At 40.3% G+C, this 21,710-nt stretch overlaps 1 protein-coding gene across 2 annotated transcripts in view; it reads left to right on the forward strand.

Annotated features, from left to right (window-relative positions):
* The first annotated feature begins 321 nt into the window (after positions 1 to 321).
* crb2b (crumbs cell polarity complex component 2b) overlaps positions 322 to 21,710 on the forward strand; it is a 38,013-nt gene continuing 16,624 nt past the window's right edge. The window contains exon 1 of one of the 2 annotated variants that reach the window (XM_026925238.3): positions 322 to 595. In XM_026925238.3, the coding sequence (XP_026781039.2) occupies positions 526 to 595 (70 nt within the window). In that variant the 5' untranslated portion in view covers positions 322 to 525. The remainder of the gene's footprint in view (positions 596 to 21,710) is intronic. The other variant, XM_026925237.3, reaches the window with a different exon arrangement.

Consider the following 21,710-nt stretch of genomic DNA (forward strand, 5'->3'; position numbering starts at 1 on the left):
ATCAAAGTGAACAAATGTTGCACTAAATAGAGGGTGAAATTTAAGATTTATTTCCAATTACATTTTTATTATCATTGTTGATCTCGTTTGATGCTTCGCTTACATCCAGTCATACTCACTAACTGAATTGACACAGAGCTCCTGAGATATGGATGTGACCGTCAAAGCCTCTTAAAAGAGGACAGTACAAATAACGAATCTGTAACATAAACGAGAAACCAAAACGCTGTAAATCTGAGAGACAGAAGGAACAGAATTTGAATTTAATGACTGGTGAGCTTTGATTAGAGAGACATTCACCCGAGTCCACACCAGAGTCAGGGCCAGTATCTTCCAGTCCGTGTTTTACCTCTGACCCTAACGGTGTAAGGCCCGTCCGAATACACTGCTGCAGCATGGGACACTCACACACCCACAACTTCTGTTCCCTGTAATAAAGACTGTCGGAACGACCCAAGGAGATGCTGAGGAAACATTTTGAGCACTGGAATTATTAGAAGTGGAAGTCAGGAATCTCAGGAGGCGATGGAGTTGGGCCGATCTTATTTCAGAAGGTCCAGAGCGCTGCTACTCACCATGATGATGTTCAAATGGGGTAATGGCGAATAAAGCTTGGATTCGCTGCGTAATTAGTTCTAGAGAAAGTTAGCAACCTGAATAATTATATATTTGCTGTTAGAATAAGATGGTTTCAAGAAGGTTAGAGATGTGAGAAGGATCCATCGAAGCAATGTTGTTTTAAGGTCTGATGCGGTCTGATTTCATGTAGCTAGATGAATTTGTCTGCGTACTTGGCCTACATAACTTTAATTTTTATTGTGATAACTGGGTACCAGCTTCTGCTTAAGTAAGTTACAGATAAGGATATGTCCTCCTATTTAGCCTATAAAAGTCAGTTGCATTCGGCAGGTGTGTTAGAGATGTAAAGCAGAGTGGACTGCAAACGGAAGAGCTGGCCAAAAAGGGACTGGATTGACAAATTTGTGTGTGTGTGTGTGTTTGAGCGTGTTTACTCAAAGCTGTATGATATGAGTGTGATCCTGTACGATAGATCAATATTCATATTTGTCTTTTTGCGCAAGAGAAGAATGCAAGATACACAATGCATACGAGAGAGAGAGAGAGAGAGAGAGATGTTGTGAGCTGTGGAAGCTATTGTGGTTGTGGATTAATCAGCACCATCTACAATGTGTCGCTTTTCTATAAAGAATGAAAATGTACAGCGCAGTAATTAGGATTTAGCTCGTAAGTGGCGCTAGCAGGTAGTCAGGTTTGTTTAGATCCGATGCTAAACCTCCAGGTAAGAGACGTACACAATTCTTAGTATCAAACTACTTGTTCTTTTAAAACTATTAATCTATTTATTTCTCAGAAAAGTCTCTAAGACACGGTCTGCGTCGGAACATGGTGCTGTCAAAATTGCTGTCAAAACTCGCTTTAACAGCACAAAATTAAGATGCATAGCTTAAACCAAGCGGTTTCATACAAAGAAAAAAAAGAAAAAAAAAACGCCCACAGTCCTCAGTAAGCTTATCTGTACCTGTCTGTAGCCTGTCTGTAGTTGGTATAAAATTAAATTTTCAGTTGTATGCAATGCAGACACGTGCACCTGATATTTAAAGCGAAAAAACTTTCCAGTAAATATGAGGAGGGTAGTTTGGCTAATAATGTTTGACTTTGCGGTAACTCTGGTCATGAATAAGTGTGTGTTATGGGAGGATGGGGTGAATTTTGCATTCTCCTTAATGAGTCAGTGACCTAATTTCTGTCTTTTTTCACGAACGAAATTCGGGGATTTTCACGTGGACTGGCAACGCCATAGTTGCGCGTCGCCATGGTAGCCCGCGAGTCTTTCGCGCGCACTACTATTGTCTTTGGTTGAATGGCGGGTTGGTGGTCTCTGTTTGGAGGGGGTTTGTGAGACTCTTGTGTTGGTGGGCATGTGTGTTTTCTTTATCCGAGACTGTGAAGAAAAACAGCCACGCTAAACACTGAATTAACGTTATAATTTACAGTAACAATTTCACAGCTGAACTGAGTAAGAATGCGTTCAAAAGGAATGATCGCTGATAGTAAAAGTGTGCAGACTACTGAAACTCCTATGGATACAGTGACCTTTGCGCTATTTATTGGGCAGCAAAGACACAGTAATGAAACAGTTCAGACAAATAATAAAATGTATATTGCACTTACTCCAAATGTATTTAATCAGCCAAGAAATGCTTGGTATCCAAAGTTTACTTATTTAGTTTTGCAATGTAGTGGACAGTCTAATGTTGCCAACAAGTACGGGAAGGAGGTTATAGATACCAGCAAACCAAATGTCTAAATTGTTACTTGCCTCAAAGTACACAGTTTGCCTTAGTAGTACCTTAACATAATAATAAATAGTTTATTAAACATTAACATAATTGGTACTATATTATGATGTGACTCACTTCTTAATGTAAATTCCACCTTAAAACCGAGGGAAACTTAAAACTTTGGAAAGTAATTCCATATTCAAGATGTTACTGTTATTGCTGGTGTATAACATTGGTCTATTTTTATAGATAGCTGAATTTGTGATTGTATCTGTGTGATCAGCACAGCTGATCTTTGCATACTAGAGCTGGAGAAGAATGAGGGAACTAGAGCTAGAGAACTCTTTGCAACTAGAGCTGGAGAAGAATGAGGGAGTGAGTATTATGAGGCAAGCTGATGCAGGAACCAACCACAATCAAAACAATTCTGTTAGATTTGGGTTTTGTATAAGTTCTCAAATAGGCTTTTTGAATGCCTGCTGCAAACGGATGCCCGGATTTTCATGAAAGATGGTACATGGGAGACAATTAGTAGAGATGTAAGTGGAGAATCAATAATATGGTTTTAAATTTCAAAATACTGCTTCCATCATTCACAATTTTATTTTTTACAGCCTTCTTAATAACTCAGCACAGTTTAAGGCAAGCATGTATTGATTTAGACATGACTTAGTTGGCACAGTGCTAAACTGGTAGCTATAAGCTTTATGTTCTCATTAGCAACATTAGCCTTGAATCTTCCATGCAAAACTCAATTATCAAACTGTGGGACTGCATTTGGTGCAGAAACACAGTTATGCAAATGTCATGGTCAAATATTTCCTTTGCAGCAAGTTTCACAGTGTTTAATTAATGCTTGGAAAATTTAGTTGTATCTGGCTCGGCTTCAGTGAATACTGTTGATAATAAATTTTACTCTGCATATTTTTGCCTTATAGCTACAGTTCTGGGCAGCAGGGTGGTGCAGTGGGTCCCTAGGGTCAATCTGTGTGTAGCTTCTGTGCATATTCTTGCTCTGTCCATGTTGATTTCTTCCAGGTTCTCCATTTTCCTGAAAAACTTCCAAGAATGCCAGTAGGTGGATTGGCTAAAAGAAATTGCCCCTACTTGTGAATGAGTGTATGAATGTGTTTGTGCAAAGAACTGGTTTGTGCAATGAACTGGTGTCACATCCAGGGTGTATTCCTGCTTAACACCCAGTGTTCCTAGGACAGTCTCCGGAAACAACATGACCCTAGCCGGGATAAGCGGTTACTGAAAGTGAATGAGTGAGTGAGTGAGAGCAAAAGCTCTGAAATACGGTTGGATGATACCACCCACTCAGTTAAAAGCAGTGAATCTGATTGATGGCATTCTGTGTAAATGCAAGATGAAGTTTTAACAGTAAATCGTGCATATCTTTATGGTATGTGTGCATGGAAGTACAACTCACCACTGACCACTGTCATAAACAGCAGCAGTAAATACAGCAGCAATAAAATTATGTTGTTATAACTTTATGCTATGAGTTAAATATTGAAAATTAGATGATGAAAATTTTTAAAAATAAATTTGGTTATACAAAATGTAAAGTTAAAGTTATAACTTTTTTTGTTATATTTTTAACTTTACATTTTGCATAACCAAATTTATTTTTAAAAATTATCATCAGCTAATTTTTATTATATAACTCATAGGATAAAACTCATGTAAACTGTTCCATCTGAATAGTTTAGATTTCTGGTTGTTTCTCTTGGGTTTAATTTATGGCTCTTGTAAAAGTGCAGCAGGACATTGATCATTAGACATCAGTGATATATGAAGTGTTACAGCAGGGAAGTGTCAGCCGAGGAATTCCATTAGTATGACTAAGAGACACGGTTAAGAGACTATTTGAATACAACTTCTGGAGGACGCACACACACATTAATTACATTGTTATAAATGTTTTCAGTGTCCATGCACGGTTTATTATTCAGTCATTTATCTTAAAGCATATTATTCTCTTATGAATTACTCATTATCTACAGTGAAGCTAATAGGACAGGCTTGTAGTTGTGAGAGTGAGAAGGACGTCTGGACTTGCTTGCAGCTCTGGGAGCTTTAAAGGTTAAATACAATGAATACTCCCTGAGAGCATCTCTGCTACCACTTTATGCATCTTAAAATATATGTACATATGAATATTCATTTTCACTGCTGCTGCAAACCGCAGTGCCTTACTGTTTCCCCTCTTGTTTGAATATGTAAGGGGCTATAGTTCAGGCCAAATGTTTACACACACCTAGGCTAAAGATATTCAATCTCAGTTTTTCACAACTGCACACATATCATGTTACTATAAATTTCTTTTGGCAAATCAATTAGCATCTATACTTTGTTCACATCAGATGTCATTTTAAAACATTTGAATAGAACCAGATTTATTTAAGCTTTAATTCACTATATCAGAATTCCAGTGCGTCAAAATTTTTGAAGCTTCTTATTGGCCAATTGTCATAATTAGGAGTGAATGGGGAGTGCACTTGTTGCTGTATTTAAGGACCAGTGCCTTTTGCCCTTGATACAATGGGAAAATCTAAGCAACTCACCCAAGATGTCAGAAAAAAATGGTTAACCTGAAGAAGTCCAGTTCCTCCTTAGGAGCAATTTCCAAACAACCGAAGGTACCATGGGCATCTGTAAAAATAATTGTATGCAAAAACAAAAATCTTGGGACCACACATACACTGCATCATTCAGGAAGGAGGCACAAATTAACTCCCAGGCATGAACAAACTTTGGTCCGAAAGGTTCAACTGAACCCCAAGACAGCAACAAAAGAACTGAAGAAGAAGTAGGAGGCATTGGGTATCAATGTATCTACACCATGGTTTCAGGCGTCATAAGGAAAGGGGATTATCTAGAAATACTGACCAAAATTAACTCACTTAAGCCTTGGTCGCAACTGGGTCTCCCACCAGGACAATGGTCCTAAGCATACCTCCAAATTTGTAACAAAATGGCTTAAAGACAACAAAGTGAAAGTATTGGAGTGGCCATCACAAACCCTGACCTGAATCTCATAGAAAATTTGTTGGCTGTATTGAAAAAGTGCATCTGAGCATCCTAACTGACTTAACACAGGAAATGTTTGGAGTTTATCCTAGGTGTAAACTTTTGTAATCAACTCTAAAGATGGCTTGTCCTGCTACCATAAACTCTTTATGTGTACAGAATATAGAGAGAGAATTCACAAAGATAGAATAGAGTATAATAGGAATATATGTGATAGATTTTCCTATAACCAGACATTCATGTTCACAAATAACAGAAGGGGAAATGCAGAAAATAAAATGTAATGCAAGTGGGTAAGAGACTGTTTATTGTTAGAGAAGTTGGTATAATGTTGTGTGGGTATGTCACATAAAGCAGTAGGTTAGTTTAGTTTAAAGAATGCTGTTAGGAGTAGTAAAGATAACACAGGCATGTTTATTTACATTTTATTTTCTCCCAGCTGCTATGGTGAGAAAGGATTAACTAATCAGAATCATACATTTTTCCCATTTCTGTTTGAAGATCTGGCTACTATCTGGCTCTGCGAAACGTAATATGTTAATAATATTTTACTTAAAAAACAATGTAATTTGAAAATTGAAATGAAAAACAGAATGCTGCCAATGTAGTTGATCAGCCAAGACAGCTGTGGGTTTTTTTTTTTGTTTGTTTCTTTTTCTAGAGAACAGGTAACACAGGCTTATGGCTGCCAGTTTTGCATTAATTTTGAGCCGACTTGTTAGACATGACTCTCTACTACCATCATCAAAACAGCAGCTGAGGGAATATGTTTTGCAAGAATGGTACTTTACCTCCAGTACATCCAGAGACTTGTAGAATCTCTGACAAGGCACACTGAAGTGGTTATGAAGGCTTGAGGTGGGCCAACATGTTACTAAGACACTAATTATTTTATCTTTACCGTCTGTACCTCAAAAAATATTAAGTCAAATTAACTTGCTTATTTGGTTTCTGGCATTTAACAACATCTTCATTTACCTTTAAAAAAGGACTACACTTTTACTAAAAGCTAAAAACAGTAGCAGCCATCAATAGGAAAGCATGTCACATAATGCAGGCCTGAAGCTTCCCTTATTTGTTAGCTACAGTAGTTGTCAGGCGGCAGAGACGGTGGCAGTTGCAGGTTACGCTTCTTTATTTTCACACAGGCAGACAAATCCAAAACGTCAAGCAGAATCAGGGTCAATGAACATGCAGGAGTCAGGCAGGGGTCAGGAGTCAGAGCAAAGAGAGTGAAATGCAAAGATATAAACCAGAAACCGTGATCTTAACCATGAAGCAAGCACACTGAAATAAAGCTCAGCATATACCGCTCAGTGGGTAAGTGACGGTCCTTAAATGCTATGACTGTGAGTGCTATGTGATTGAGTCCAGGTGTGTGTAATTAGAAGCATGGTGAACTTGATTGGGTGAGTTGTTTGGTGTTGTAGTCCATGGTGGCCATGTAGGCCACAATGCAGTGTGGGAGTTGTGGGTGCTAGCGGCCATATTTGTAAGCCACTCTGTGTTTCAGGAATTGGAGAGCAATGCACATTCTTGCATTGACTTGATGGAACTGTTGGGGCAGGGAGGCAGTGGCGTAGGTTGAGTTTACAGTCAGGTCCATAAGTATTTGGACACTGACACAATTTCTGTTATTTTGCTATTGTACACCACCACAGTGGATTTGAAATGAAGCAGTCATGATGTGATTGAAGTGTAGATGTTCAGCTTTAATTCAAGGGGTTTAACAAAAATATTGCATTAATCATTTAGGAATTTACATAGTCCCTCCATTTTCACTGGCTCAACAGTAATTGGCCAATTGACTGATGGCTATGTGTAGTCTGTTTACCTCATTATTTCATGAGAAATTAAGGCAAAGAAAGGTCTGGAGTTGATTCCAAGTGTTGAATATGCATTTGGTAGCTGTTCATGGGAACTCTAAATATGTGGTCGAAAGAGGTGTCGATGCAAGTGAAGGAGGCCATCATTAGGCTGAAAAAACAAAATAGACCTATCAGAGAGACAGCAAAAACTTTAGGAGTGGCCAAATCAACAATTTGGTGCATTCTTAAAAAGAAGGAATGCACTGGTGAGCTCAGCAACACCAAAAGACCACAGAAGACAGCTAAAATGGATGAATGCAGAATTCTTCCTTGTTGAAGAAAAACCCCTCCTCAACATCCAAGTCAAGAACACTCTGGAGGAAGTAGGCGTATCAATCTCAAAGTCAACAATGAAGAGACGTCTTCATGAATGTAAATACAGATGGTTTACCTCAAGATGCAAACCACTGTTAGCATTCAAGAACAGAAAGGCCAGATTACTCTTGCTAAAAGATGTCTAAAAAAGCCTGACCAGTTCTGGAACAAGATTAACTTGTACCGGAATGATTTGAAGGGAAGAGTGTGGAGAAGGAAAGGGAGGGTTAATGATCCAAAGCATACCACATCGCCTATCAAACATGGTGGAGGAGATGTTATGGCATGGGCATGTATGGCTGCCAGTGGAACTGGGTCACTGGTGTTTATTGATGTTCTGACTGCTGATAGAAGTAGTAGGAAGCTTATAGAGCTATACTTTCTGCTCAGATTCAGTCAAATGCTGCAAAACTGATAGGAAGGTGCTTCACAGTACAGAGGGATAATGACCTAAAACATACTGCAAAAGAAAACCAAGGGCTTCTTAAAGCAAAGAAATTAAATGTTCTTAAATGTCCAATGACCTCAACCCAATTGAGCATGCTTTTCACTTACTGAAGACAAAACTGAGGGCAGAAAGACCCACAAACAAGCAGCAACTGAAGGCGGCTGCAGTAATGGCCTGACAAAGCATCTTAAGGGACGAAACTTAACATTTGGTAATGTTTATGGGTTCCATACTTCAGGCAGTCATTGACTGCAAAGTTTGCATCCAAAATTTGCACCCAAGTATAAAAATGTTTTGAATGAATATTTATGATTGTTAGTTTGTCCAATAACTTTTGAGCCTGGGACTGTAATTCCTAAACGGTTAATACAATATTTTTGTTAAACGCCTTGAATTAAAGCTGAAAGTCTACACTTCAATCCCAGCTTGATTGCTACATTTCAAATCCATTGTGGTGGTGTGGAGGCAAAATTACAAAAATTGTCACTGTCCAAATACTTATTGACCTGACTGTATGTGTCACGTTGTTGATCCTTTGGATGAATTTGAATGGGCCAGTGTAGCAGTGAGTTAATTTTTTGCAACCGTCGTGACGCGAATGTCCATAGCAAGAGCCATACTCTATCACTGGCTTCATATTGGGGAGTTGCACCTTGCCGTCTGTCGGTGAATTCCTTGTTCATTTGTGCAATTCATTCTAGCTGTTAGTGTGTGATCTTCCATACCTGTTCACTCCACCTGAACCACTCATCCACTTCGGGGGAATCTGTTGGGTTGGCATTCCACAGGAACAGGGGAGGTTAGTATCCTAGAACACACAGGAATGGAATTAGTTGAGTGGCTAAATGGTGGAGAGAGTTTGGGTGTATATTCAGCCCAGGGTAGGAACTGTGCCCAGTCTTCCTAACTTTTGGTGCAACAGGTTTTCAGAAAATGGCAAGTTTCTTGATTGGCTCTCTCTACTTGCCCATTGGCTTCAGAGTGATAACCAGATGTCAGGCTGACAGATACCCCAGTGTCTTCAGAAAGCTCCCCCCTACCCATTATGTGGACTGGACTTCCCTATCACTTTGTCTTCAAGGATGTCTGAACACATGACTGAAGATAAGTATAGCTGTTTTGAAGGCTGAAGGAAGACCAGGGAGAAGGATCAGGTGGAGGGACTTTGAGAAGCAGTCACTGATGACCATTATGACCATGTTTCCTTGTGACAAAGGGAGGTCTGTGACGAAATCAATGGCTATGTGGGACCATCGTCAATGTGGCATAGGCAGTGGGAGAAGTTTTCCAGGAGGCAGTGTTTGAGGTACCTTGGCTTGAGCACATGATGTACAAGAGGAGATAAATTTATGAATGTTAGAGAGCATATGTGGCCACCAGTATTTATGTTGAAGCAGCTGCTGGGTCCTGTGGGTGCCCTGGTGTCCTGTTGTGTGGGAAGTCTTTGCCCACATAAGTTTGTCTCTTCACTGGACGGGAACATATTTCCTACCAACTGGGCTCTGACTTGAGACTCTCTGGGATGTTGTCAATCTCCTGATCAGTCTCCCAGGGTAAAGCTCCTACAAAACAAGATTGTGGTAGGATGTTTTCCCCTGAGTTCTCCTTCACCTATAAGCAGGGTGCAGAATGCTAGTGCGAACTTTGTAGCGCTCTGGTTGCTTTGTTTTAGTGATAGAATTTGCTCACCAACTACTTTGCCCTCTGGAGAATGGTCAAACACTTGCTGAACAAGCCCAAGGATTCACTCATAGGAGGTTGTGTGCTCCCATCCTTGGGACCAGACAGTGGTTGTGATAGCAATCCATTTAAATTCTCATCTTTCTTGCTTCTTCTTCATGTGTGAGCATGATTTGAACTTGAATAACATTCCGTAGTGCAGTAACTTTCTTTAGTTAATGTTTAATAACAAAATTAACTGGAAAAATGTTACACGGTCAAAAAACTGTCTCGCTCCAATATTGCATCAAAAAAAAACCTAACGGTCCTTGCCGGAAATGACATCATTGTCAATACGAAATATAATACACATGTTAAATTGTTTACTTTTATAATTACTTTACAATTGCTTAACACACACAATTATTTATTCCACATCTATATAAGAAACAAATAACATATGGCTCTTACACATCCGGCCCCTAATTGGTTGGGCAGGAGACCAAACAATTATTATAGACATTACTACTAAGAGCCATTAAATTTGAACATTTATGAATAAGAAATAGCTACTTAGTTCTTCCACATTTTTCTTTGGTTATCTTTACTCTTGATAGTTCTTTGTTAGTCTTCATGCTTAAATTGCCTCTTGAATTAAGCACAATTTATTTACAGGTCTCTCCAGTATACTTGTTTTGGTCTTTAACTTTACACGGCGTACAGTTCCACTGGAGTCTGGTAAGGTTTGGAGTACTCTTCCCATTATCCATGAATTGCGGGGGGAAGAACTATCCATAACTAGCACCACATAACCAGGTTCAAAGTTCCTTTTTATTCTTGACCATTTACTGCGTTCTTGAAGAATGGGCAGGTACTCATGAGTCCATCTGCTCCAGAACAAATCAGCGAGATATTGGACTTGTCTCCAGCGTTTTCTCGCATATTGGTCCTCCTTGTTAAAGACACCTGGTGGTATACTGGGTTGAGTTTTCAACAACAGTAAATGGTTAGGCGTCAGAGGCTCAAGGTCATTTGGATCTTCTGAGGTACTAGTTATCGGTCTGTTGTTGATGATGCTTTCCACCTCGCACATGATGGTATGAAGACTGTCATCACTGATAGTCTGTTCCTTTAAGAGAGCGCAGAGTATCTTTCTTACAGTACGGATTTGATGCTCCCAAACCCCACCTTGATGAGAAGCAGCTGGACTGTTGAAGATCCATTTAATACCTTTCTGTAGCAAGGCATTTCCAATTTTGTTATGGTCCAGGTTTCTCAGTGTTTCTCGCAGTTCTCTTTCTGCGCTGACAAAATTTGTGCCGTTGTCTGAGCGCATGATTGACACCTGTCCTCTTCTACTTATGAAACGCCTCAAAGCGTTTATGCATGAATCCGTGTTCAAACTATCAGCTATCTCAATGTGTACTGCTCTGATTGTTAGGCAAGTGAACAACACTCCATACCTCTTTACAATACTCCGGCCCCGTTTTACATCGAAGGGTCCAAAGGAATCGACGCCCACGTTCGTGAAAGGGGGTTTATCAGGTAGCAAGCGGTCTTCTGGCAAGCTCGCCATTTTTTGCTCACCAACTCTTCCATTAAGTCTGCGACAAACTGCGCATTTATGGATAAGTTTTCGAATTGCTGAGTTGGCTTGGGGGATCCAGAATTTTTGTCGGAGAGTAGATAGCATGTAGTTTTGACCACAGTGTCCACATCTTTGATGAATATCATTCAGAATGAGGGTTGAAATCCTGGAGCCTTTTGAGAGGATTGCGGGATGTCTAGATTCCTCTGGCATGGCTGCTTTGTTGAGCCTACCTCCCACTCTTAGTATCCCATCCTGAAGTACGGGGTCAAGCTTGAACAGCTGACTTCTTCTCTTAACAGGAACATTCTTTCTCAGAGCCTCAATTTCTTCCTGAAATTGTTGTTTTTGACTGAATTGAATGAGCTGACTTTCTGCTTGATTCAAGTTTTCTAGGCTCAGTGACTTTTTCTCCATTGTTGATCTGTACTTTTTCATATGCTCCTCTAGAAGGGACGCTTGTTTTTCTGGGTCTTTCTCTGATTGTGCAATGGACTCTTGAAACTGTCTTCTTGCTTTACTTAATTGTGAAAGTGTTTCTTTGCGTCTTAGCATCCATGCCACTGCCTTTTTTAGACAAAACCAGCTTGAGTAGTAATCAGTTAGCTTGCTTACAATGTCCTTGTTTTCTTTAATGTTGAGAACGTTGACTTTGATTTCAGGGTCTTGCTGTGTACCTTGACTCGTTTGATCTCGTCTTTGTGGCCATTCTTCCTCTGGTTTCAACAAAAAGTCAGGTCCTTTAATCCAAGTTTCTGCTTGAACAAGGTCCTTTGCTTTAAGACCTCTGGTAGCTTGATCTGCAGGGTTTTGTGATGTCTTGACAAACCTCCATTGTAATGGAGTAGTAGCCTCTCGTATGAGTGAGATCCTGTTCGCTACAAATGTTTTGAAGCGCGCACTCTCATTGCTAATGTAGCTGAGCACTGTAGTGCTGTCCGTCCAGAAAATCGACTGTTGTAATGGAATTTGAAGTTCTTGTCTTAGTATTCTGTCTACTTTGACGGCTATGGTTGCCGCTGTCAGCTCAAGTCTAGGGATTGTGATTTGTTTGAGTGGGCTAACTCTTGACTTTCCCATCAACAAGGAGCAATGTCTCCGATTTTGTTCATTTGTAAGTACCAGATAAGTTGCTGTGCCATAAGCACTCTCGCTGGCATCAGAGAAATGATGCAATTGCGCTTCTGCTGTGTTCCCAAACTTCTCTGGTTTTACACACCTTTTGATCTGGAAGTCTGAGAGGTGATCTAGATCTTCTAGCCATCTGACCCACTGATCAGCTCGCTTGCCCTCAATCTCTTCATCCCATCCATATCCTTGTTTACACATATCCCTTAGAAGGAGCTTGACTGGTAGGATGAGTGGCACCAGAAAACCAAGAGGGTCATAAATTGAATTAACCACCGATAGAATACCTCTTCTACTCAATGGCGTCTCCTGTACCTTGATGTTGTATGTGAAGGTGTCAGTTTCTGTACACCACTGCATGCCGAGTGCTCTCTCGATTGGCAGAGAATCCTGATCCAAGTCAAAGTCCTGTATTCCACTGGCCCTTTGTTCTTCCGGAATGGACAATAGTACTTTCCTACTATTGCTTACCCACTTGGTTAAGCAGAAACCTCCTTCAGCACACAACTTTCGAACATCACTTACTAAGTCAATGGCTTCTTGTTCTGTAGATACAGATTTCAAGCAGTCATCCACATAAAAATTGTGCATAGCTGTTTCAACAGCCTTTGGAGATGCTACTTCTTTTCTGTCCTCCGCAGTCCTTTTCAATGCATAAGAGGCGCAGCTAGGTGATGAAACGGCTCCGAATAAGTGCACCATCATCCTAAATTCTTCTATAGGTGCATTCAAATTGCCCTCAGGCCACCAAAGAAAGCGAAGCAGATCTGCGTCCTCCTCAGGAACCCTCACCTGATAGAACATCGACTCCACATCTGCCATCATGGCTATTGGTTCTTCCCTAAATCTGGTAAGGACACCAATGAGTGTGTTTGTGAGGTTCGGGCCTTGTAGCAATTGGCTGTTCAGAGACATGCCTTGAAACGAAGCATTACAATCAAAAACCACTCGTATTTTGTTTTTCTTTGGGTGGTACACCCCGTGGTGTGGTATGTACCAGACTCTGCTGTCGTTGCGAACAAGCTGTTCTGGGGGAACTTTAATTGCGTATCCCTTCTCTGTTATACCTTTCATGAAGCTACTGTAGTCTTCAAGCAAACTTGAGTCCTTTTGAAGCTTTCTTTTCAGGTTAGCAGCACGCAGTTCAGCAACACATTGATTGTTTGGCATTTTGATTGCTTCATTTTTCAATGGTAGTCTTACACAGTAATGCCCATTCTCAAACCTAGTCTTTTCCTGCACTGACTGCATGAACTGTTTGTCCTCCATTGACATTTCCTCTTTCTCTTCATAGTGGCGCTCTGGAAAATCTGTGTTGTACTGCTGAATCAACAATTGTTCTATCTCCACCACTGAGAGACGATTAACTGTATGATGTGTCAGTTTGGACTTTTCTGTAGTGCTGCTTTCTTTCTTGATGGGTCCATTCACTACCCAGCCCAGTGCAGTTTTCACAGCATAAGGTCCATCCTGTTGGCTGTTTATGATATACCACGGCTCCATTGCCCTTGAATTGTTGGCTCCAATCAGAAGGTCTACATTTGCGTCTATGTTAGGTATGCTTACTTCGCTTAAATATGGCCATTTTCTGATGTCTTCTTGTTTAGGAATGTTCTCGTTTTGAACAGGGATACTGCTGTGTGTGAAGACTTTAGGCAGCTCAACGTACTTTGTGTCTTCCAGCGCACACACTTCCAAGTCTGTGAGGATGAAACTGTTTACTAGCTTCTGCTCTCCTGGCTTATCTTGACACATAGTACTCAGTAGAATTTGAGTTGGCTTCCCTTTCAGGTTCAGTTTCCTTTGCAGATCCTCAGTACAAAATGTAGCTGTACTTCCTGCATCCAGGAAAGCATATGTTTCTACATATCTGTCACTCTTATTCGACTTGACTTTTACTGGCACTATTGACAGCACGCAGTTATCACCTCCAGACTCTGTGTTCTCATTTGATTGGTGGTTAACCCTCTGGGGTCGACCAACGCGCCGGCGCGTTTTGTGGCATCTTCTCCTGATAACGCCGAAAAGAACTGAGAAAAACAGTGAAAAAGAACCTGTGGCAAAGAGAGCCAAAGCAGATAAGCAGCCCACTCTGTCATGGAACACAGAGACTGATGTTGACATGGCACCACAGGCTCTGAGATTCCTGCCCACACGGCAACCTGGACCACAGCTAGACCCAAGACCCTGTGAGGCACACACTCCCATGAGTCTCTTCAAAATGTTTTTTCTTCAACTGCTGTGTCAACTCTGTGTCGAAACACCAATGCTCAGGCTGCCAGGGCATGTGCAAAGGGCCATAAATATAAATGGACAGACGTCAGCATCAGTGAGCTGTACTGTTACATTGGGCTACTCTTCTACATGGCCATGGTGAAGTTGAGGTCCATCAGAGACTACTGGCGGCAGGATAGTGTTTTCTCTGTTCCTTTTCCTGCCACAATCATGTCAAGGGACAGATACCGCACCATTTCATGGAATCTGCACTTGAGTCACCCAGATGCAGACAAGGACAATGACCGAAAGAGAGGCACAGCTGAACACGACCGTCTTTTCAGGATCAGACCCCTCATGGACACTATCCGGCATGCATGTAAGGCCATCTATCATCCAAGACAAAATTTGGCAGTGGATGAAAGAATGGTGGCATGCGAAGCAAACACAGGAATGACTCAGTACATGAAAGCCAAACCAACCAGGTGGGGCTTCAAGTTGTTTGTTCTTGCGGACTCATCAAATGGATATACTGTAGATTTTGCTGTGTACACAGGAAAGAACAACTTTCCCACAGGCCATGGACTGTCATATGATGCTGTGACATCTCTGTTGGACCGTAGAGTTTTGGGCTCTGGGTACCATGTATACATGGATAATTTTTACACTAGTCCCAAGCTTCTAACAGACTTGTTTGCTTTGAAGTTTGGTACATGTGGGACTTACAGAGACAACAGGAAGGATTGCCCTCGGAATGCAGCTAACTCACTCACCAAAAAATCTGTGAGGGGCTCCATCAGGTGGATTCGAGATGGACATCTTGTGTTTGTGAAATGGATGGACACACGAGAGGTGTCTGTCTGTTCCACCATCCATGCTGCTCATACAGGAGACACTGTGCAGAGGAGGGTGAAAACACAAAATGGATGGAGGACAAAGAGTTTTCCATGTCCTGCACCTGTGACTGCATACAACCAGCACATGGGGGGTGTTGACCTGTCTGATCAGCTGTTACAGTACTACACCACACAGCACAAAAGAATGAAGTGGTACAGAAAGCTATTTCTACACTTCTTGGACATTGCTGCCACCAGTGCCTTTATTGTACACAAAGAGCTTTACGGCACCATGAGCCACAAGGAGTTTATGGAAGAACTAATTGCAGAGCTCTGTGGCGTGTCACAGAAAATAACACCAAAGCGGACCAGTGTTGACCATGTGCCAGTTCCAGGAGCTGAGCAGGCCTCAGATGCCACTGCTGGTCGCCGGATCTGTGTGCTTTGCAAAGCAAAGCATGGTAAGAGGCAGGACACTCCTTGGAAATGCCAGGCATGTGATGTTCACTTGTGTGTTCAGCTGAAAAGGAACTGTTTCCTAGAGTGGCACAAAGATGTATAGCTGTATAGATGTATAGCTGTTCAATTCTGTGGGCTTCAGAGAGTGGGCTTTTACTATATTCTAAATAAACTACAAACAAAAAATATATAAATTTCTTTTGTCCTCACATTCTTTTTCATAGCACTTCCCTCTCAGCCACATTCCTGACTCAACGGCTCATTATGCAGGTCATTATGCGGGTCTTTGTCTTCTTAGGTGTCAATCACAGTATTATTCGTGATCATTCACGCCCTCTAGCATATGCCCTTTCGAAACAAAAAGTGTCTTAGAAAATTTAAATAAGTATATTGTTTACTGTGAATGAGTGAACAAGATGATTATCACATCATTTTGATGCAAAAAATCTAGGCTACAAGATCCAGTTCTCGAAAGTCTTGTGACCCAATGTTCTGTATGTGTTTTATGGCCTTATTTCAGTGACTTAAAAATAAAAAAATCACTAACCACGCATAAATGCTGTTTTCTCAAAAACACAATCATGTATAAACATGCTGCTCACATATTATTGTAGCCCAGTTTGTGCTGATTACAGTATTATCAGACTTTAGCCATTAATATATTTAAAAGCAACTGAAAAAAGCACAAATGTAAGGGCATGTCAAAATTTGTTCAGGGCCCCAAAACACCCTCAGACCCCAGAGGGTTAAGGGAGACTTGAGCACATGAGATCTTCTTGTCTGGTGTTTCAACTTCTTTTGTACCTTTTAGGTTCTCCTTAATGTGTAGAATATGTGGGTGTTTTTGGAAACATTCTTTACATTCCATTCTCTTTTTGCAAGTCTTGCTAAGATGGCCTTGAGCTAAGCATCCAAAACATAAGCCTTTAGACTTCAGGAACTCCACACGTACCTTATGTGGCTGCTCTTTTATTTCACTGCATGACTCTAGAGCATGATCCTTTGTGCAAAACATACATGGTTTTTCAAAGGCATTGAGGCTCTTGGGTGGACTGACCTGTTTCCTTAACCCTTTTTTCCTCCATGCAAATGTTGGTTGCAAAGCTGCTCTTTGTTATTCCTTTTTTAGTAGGATACTTCTCTTTCTGATTCACCCTTGCTGTTACAACATTGCGGTGGTCCAGTATGTCACCAAAGAGAGGGTCCATGGCCACTTTAGCTTGACGATCAATAAAGTCAACTAAATGAGTAAATATTGCTCTTACTCCTTGTCGCTCTTTGATGTCATAAGCTTCTGATCGCCACCTTTCTTTCATCTTGTATGGTAGCTTTGAAAGTATAACTCTCATATTGGTAGGATTGTCCATTTCCTCCATGAACTCTCCATCTTCCATTGTATTCCGACAACCAATCAGGAACAGAGCATATGCACTCAAGGCTTTACCATCATCAAACTTGATCTGTGGCCACTTTAAAGCTTTATCAATAAAAGCACTCGCTATGGTTAGCTCATCTCCATAATGCCTTTGGAGCAATCGTTTTGCTTCCTTGAAACCTCTGCTTGATGGCATATATTCACAGCTTCTTACAATCTCCTGTGGCTCTCCAGCGGTGTATTGTTCTAGGTAATATAACTTGTCTTTTTCATTGTCTATCTTGTGTTCTATGGTATGCTCAAAGGACCTGGTGAAGGATTTGAACGTCAATGGATCACCAGTAAACACTTGGATGCCTTTACTTGGAAGCTGAATTTATCTTTGCTGTTTCACAAGCAATTCAGTCAAGTCATTTTGCTTCTGCATAATTTGAATAATGCTGTCATCTGCTTGACGATTATTGCTGTGGCCTGTGGCTCTTGATGTGTCTAATGGTGGTGGTGCAAGTAACACTGGATTTGAGATGGCCTTCGTTTTACTTTCCCCCACAGATGAATGACCTGATGAATCATCACTCTGCTCTGTTTTCAGCTCTGATTGCTTCTGGTGGATTCCCCTTCTTGGCTTAGATTGTACACTGCTTCTGCCGTCATCTGATCGTTCATACTCTTTCAGGACCTTTAATTTAGCATTGCTTTCTGCAAGTGCTGTTTCTATTTCAAGTTCCTCCATTTTTGCTCTGAGCTGCATCTTTTCAATTTCAAGTTGTTGTTTTTTCTTTAGGGATGCTGCCCTTGCTAGCAGAGCTGCACGTTTTGATTCTTCTCATGCACAAGCTGACGATACTGAGGAGGAAACTGATCCACTTTCAATATCTGAATCATGCTTCCTTTTAGATTCACTCTTGTTTGCCGATACCTGTGAGGCACTGTCGTGAGGACTAACATCATCCTCCATATCAAGATTGTTATTTTGGCCTTTTTTATCACCAACAGCAGCTATCCAGTGTTCTGTTTTCTTTTCAAAAAGTCTCAGGGAATCCATTTTAGGCTGAAACCAATTTTGTTGATCTGCAATCCTTTCATCTTCAGGCAAAATATCTTGAACTTGCAAATTTAAATCAGTAAACTCGGTTAGCAAGTATGCAAAGTCAAGTTGCATCAACTCTTGTACATTCTCTTGTACAAAGACTTTTCAATGTCTTTCCTTTTACTGGTAAGAGCAGATAACTTCGCTCTTCTTAGTCCAATGCGTCTGTGAAGCTGCTCCTCTAACGCTCTTTCAGTGGGTTTAGGCACCCTTTTGTGTTCAAAAACTGCAACGTCCTCCCCCTCTTCTGCCATCTTAATTCCATCAATGCACAAACTGCTTGCAGACGATTAAATGTACGCACAATACCTTTCTGTATCAATCGTATGCATTTCAGCTTCTTCAAACATGCATTGCGTCAATTTTATAGCTGATTTAAAGTCCGTTACCTCAATCAAAGAGCGGAACTTTATCAAGTAACGACGTTCTTCTCTGTGACGCAGTTTAAATCCACCGGAGAGTAAAGCACTGTCCGTTATTCATAGTCCACGATCGTGAATCTTTTCAGTGTTCATTCACAGACAATGATTTCCTTGATGATGTCCTTGACGTCGATTCAAATGCGTGCCGTCCACGCACTTTCACTTCCGTTTTCTATATCCACAGCGAGTTTTTTGACTTTCTTTGTGATAGCAATCCGTTTAAATTCTCATCTTTCTTGCTTCTTCTTCATGTGTGAGCGTGATTTGAACTCGAATAACATTCCGTAGTCCAGTAACTTTCTTTAGTTAAAGTTTAATAACAAAATTAACTGGAAAAATGTTACACGGTCAAAAAACTGTCTCGCTCCAATATTGCATCAAAAAAAAAACTAACGGTCCTTGCCGGAAATGACATCATTGTCAATACGAAATATAATACACATGTTAAATTGTTTACTTTTATAATTACTTTACAATTGCTTAACACACACAATTATTTATTCCACATCTATATAAGAAACAAATAACATATGGCTCTTACAGTGGTAGTCCAGGTTAGTGCTTTATCAGTCAACATGTTTATGAAAAGTGCGATCTTGGTCTGTTCAGCTACTCCTTCTTGACTTGAAAAATACAATGAGCATCGAAGCATGAAACCCTTGCACAAAGCGGGATCACTTGAATACTTGTTCAGTATGTGCAATGAGCAAAGAAGCAGACTGGGAGGGTGCTGCTGATGTAGCCAGCATGGGCGTCAGCATTCTGGCTAGCTGCACTAACTGGGCATTGAGCATGGTAAGCTGTTGCTGTTGCTCATCGATGTGGCAGCCTTGGGAGGCCAAAGCCTGTTGCCAATCGTGAAAACTTGCTGCCTCCATGTGAAGGTGAAATATTCTGTCAGGTGGCAGAGATGGTGGCAGTTTCAGGTTAAGTTTCATAATTTTCACACAGACAGACAAATCCAAAACATCAAGCAGAATCAGGATCAATGCTGATTCCATCATTGACATGACAATAGTCTCTTCACTTTAAAGGTAAAGAAGCAAACTTCAGGCACTGCATATCTCAGATGATTTGGCTACATTTAGGTTGAAGGGAAAATACTGTGAATTTCATTTTTGGCTGAACTATTACATTTAGTTGCCTGATAGTTAAAGATTCATACTGTGTTTGTCTAAATCTTGGACTTGCAGCTATGAGAAACCAAAGAAAATGCTCCCTCAGCTGGGAATTGGAAATACTAAGAAAATCAGGAAGGCATATGTCATCAAATCAACTTGGCCTCTCATACCATTAACAGTAAATAAAATATCACTTTCTGCTTTAAATGAGTTTATAGTAATATTTAATATTGATCAACCAACATAGACTCATTAGTCTGTTAAATCTACAATGCTGACCATACAGTTAACTGTTCTGAGAAAGTGAATACATCATAAACTCATGATCACTAATGTTAGCTGGCTGGCTTGTTTCTAATAAAACAGACATGTTTGTGGATATGTCCATGTTTTTTCCACTTTGTAGCTTGAACCTGCCAAGCTCAAAAATTGCATAATTCTGAGTTCAGACTTACCATTATCTGAGTAAAGTCCCATGCAGCAAAACTAGCATCCTACCTAGAGAAGTTCCTCCTTTACCCTTGGCCAGATTTGAACCACTGAATATAAGGGCAGTGTGAGAATAGAGGTACCCAAAAACCACTGGCTAGACTGTGGCCTACTATTTGTTTACTGTGGCCCTTATTGGATTTAATATAATAAAATAATGTCCTGCAGGGCTTTGGGAAAAATGAGTAGTGGATATTAAATACCTTTAAGCAAGAATCCTGACTATACCTTTCAGTTTATTAGCTTTGGACTTTTTTTTCCACTGGTTTTTCATTGATTTGATTATATGGCTGAGTGAATTCACACATTAGAACATAGAAGTTGTATTTGCAGAGCAGAAGATATACTCCTGGACAGAGTTTCTCAACGCCAGTTCTGGGGACCCACTCCATAATACCGTACTCCAACAGATTTAGCTTTACCGTACTCCAACAGATTTAGCTAATGATCAAGCCCTTCAGGAGTTGAATGAGATGTGTTGGAAACCCTGAAACTGTGCAATGCTATTGGTCAGAGCTTAAAAACCTTATTTATGGGTCCTTAATGTTCTGTAGCTGTAGATAGCCACACCGGTGACATACTATAATGACATGAATGTTGAATGCCTCTGTGGTTGTTAGAAAAAAAGTGGAATTACTGAGATTACTGATATTCACATATACATATCATATGTTCATGTTAATTTATAGAAATCCTAATATTACATCTAATTAACCTATTAAAATACAGAATATTTACTACTGTAAATGTAATATATGAGTGCGTAAAGTCGTGTTTAAAAATGTGCAATTAAACGGCAGGGTATGTGTTTGCATTCTTCTCCATCTAATAGGAATATGGGGCATTTCTTATAGTGGAAGCCATCTCATTCAGGATGGGGTGCAGGTTCTGTCCTGGAGGTTTCAGCATTGTATTCAGAGCATTATGATGTTGGGCACTAAAGCTTTTCAGTATGACTTTATTTTAAGAGAAAATCGATGTAATGAAAAATGCTGTGTATTAAATATACTATACGGACAGTTCCTGTCATAGAAGTGTATAGCAGACAATTTCCGTTTGCCCTGATTAGCTTTACTGCCTGTTTGGCATTTCCCATGTCTCAGACACAGGCATGTGGACACACATATAGTACATACTGTGTCTGAGTCACACAGAAATGCTAAACAGACAGGTAATAATAATAATAATTAAAAAAATGTATATATATATATATATATATATATATATATATATATATATATATATATATATATATATATATATATATATGTGTGTGTGTGTGTGTGTGTGTGTGTGTGTGTGTGTATACAGCAAAGCAGATAAATCTGAATCTAATGGCTTTGTCAGCTAGTTATGTTT

Source organism: Pangasianodon hypophthalmus, chromosome 8, assembly GCF_027358585.1.
Source record: "Pangasianodon hypophthalmus isolate fPanHyp1 chromosome 8, fPanHyp1.pri, whole genome shotgun sequence".
In the NCBI taxonomy this organism is placed as follows: domain Eukaryota; kingdom Metazoa; phylum Chordata; class Actinopteri; order Siluriformes; family Pangasiidae; genus Pangasianodon; species Pangasianodon hypophthalmus.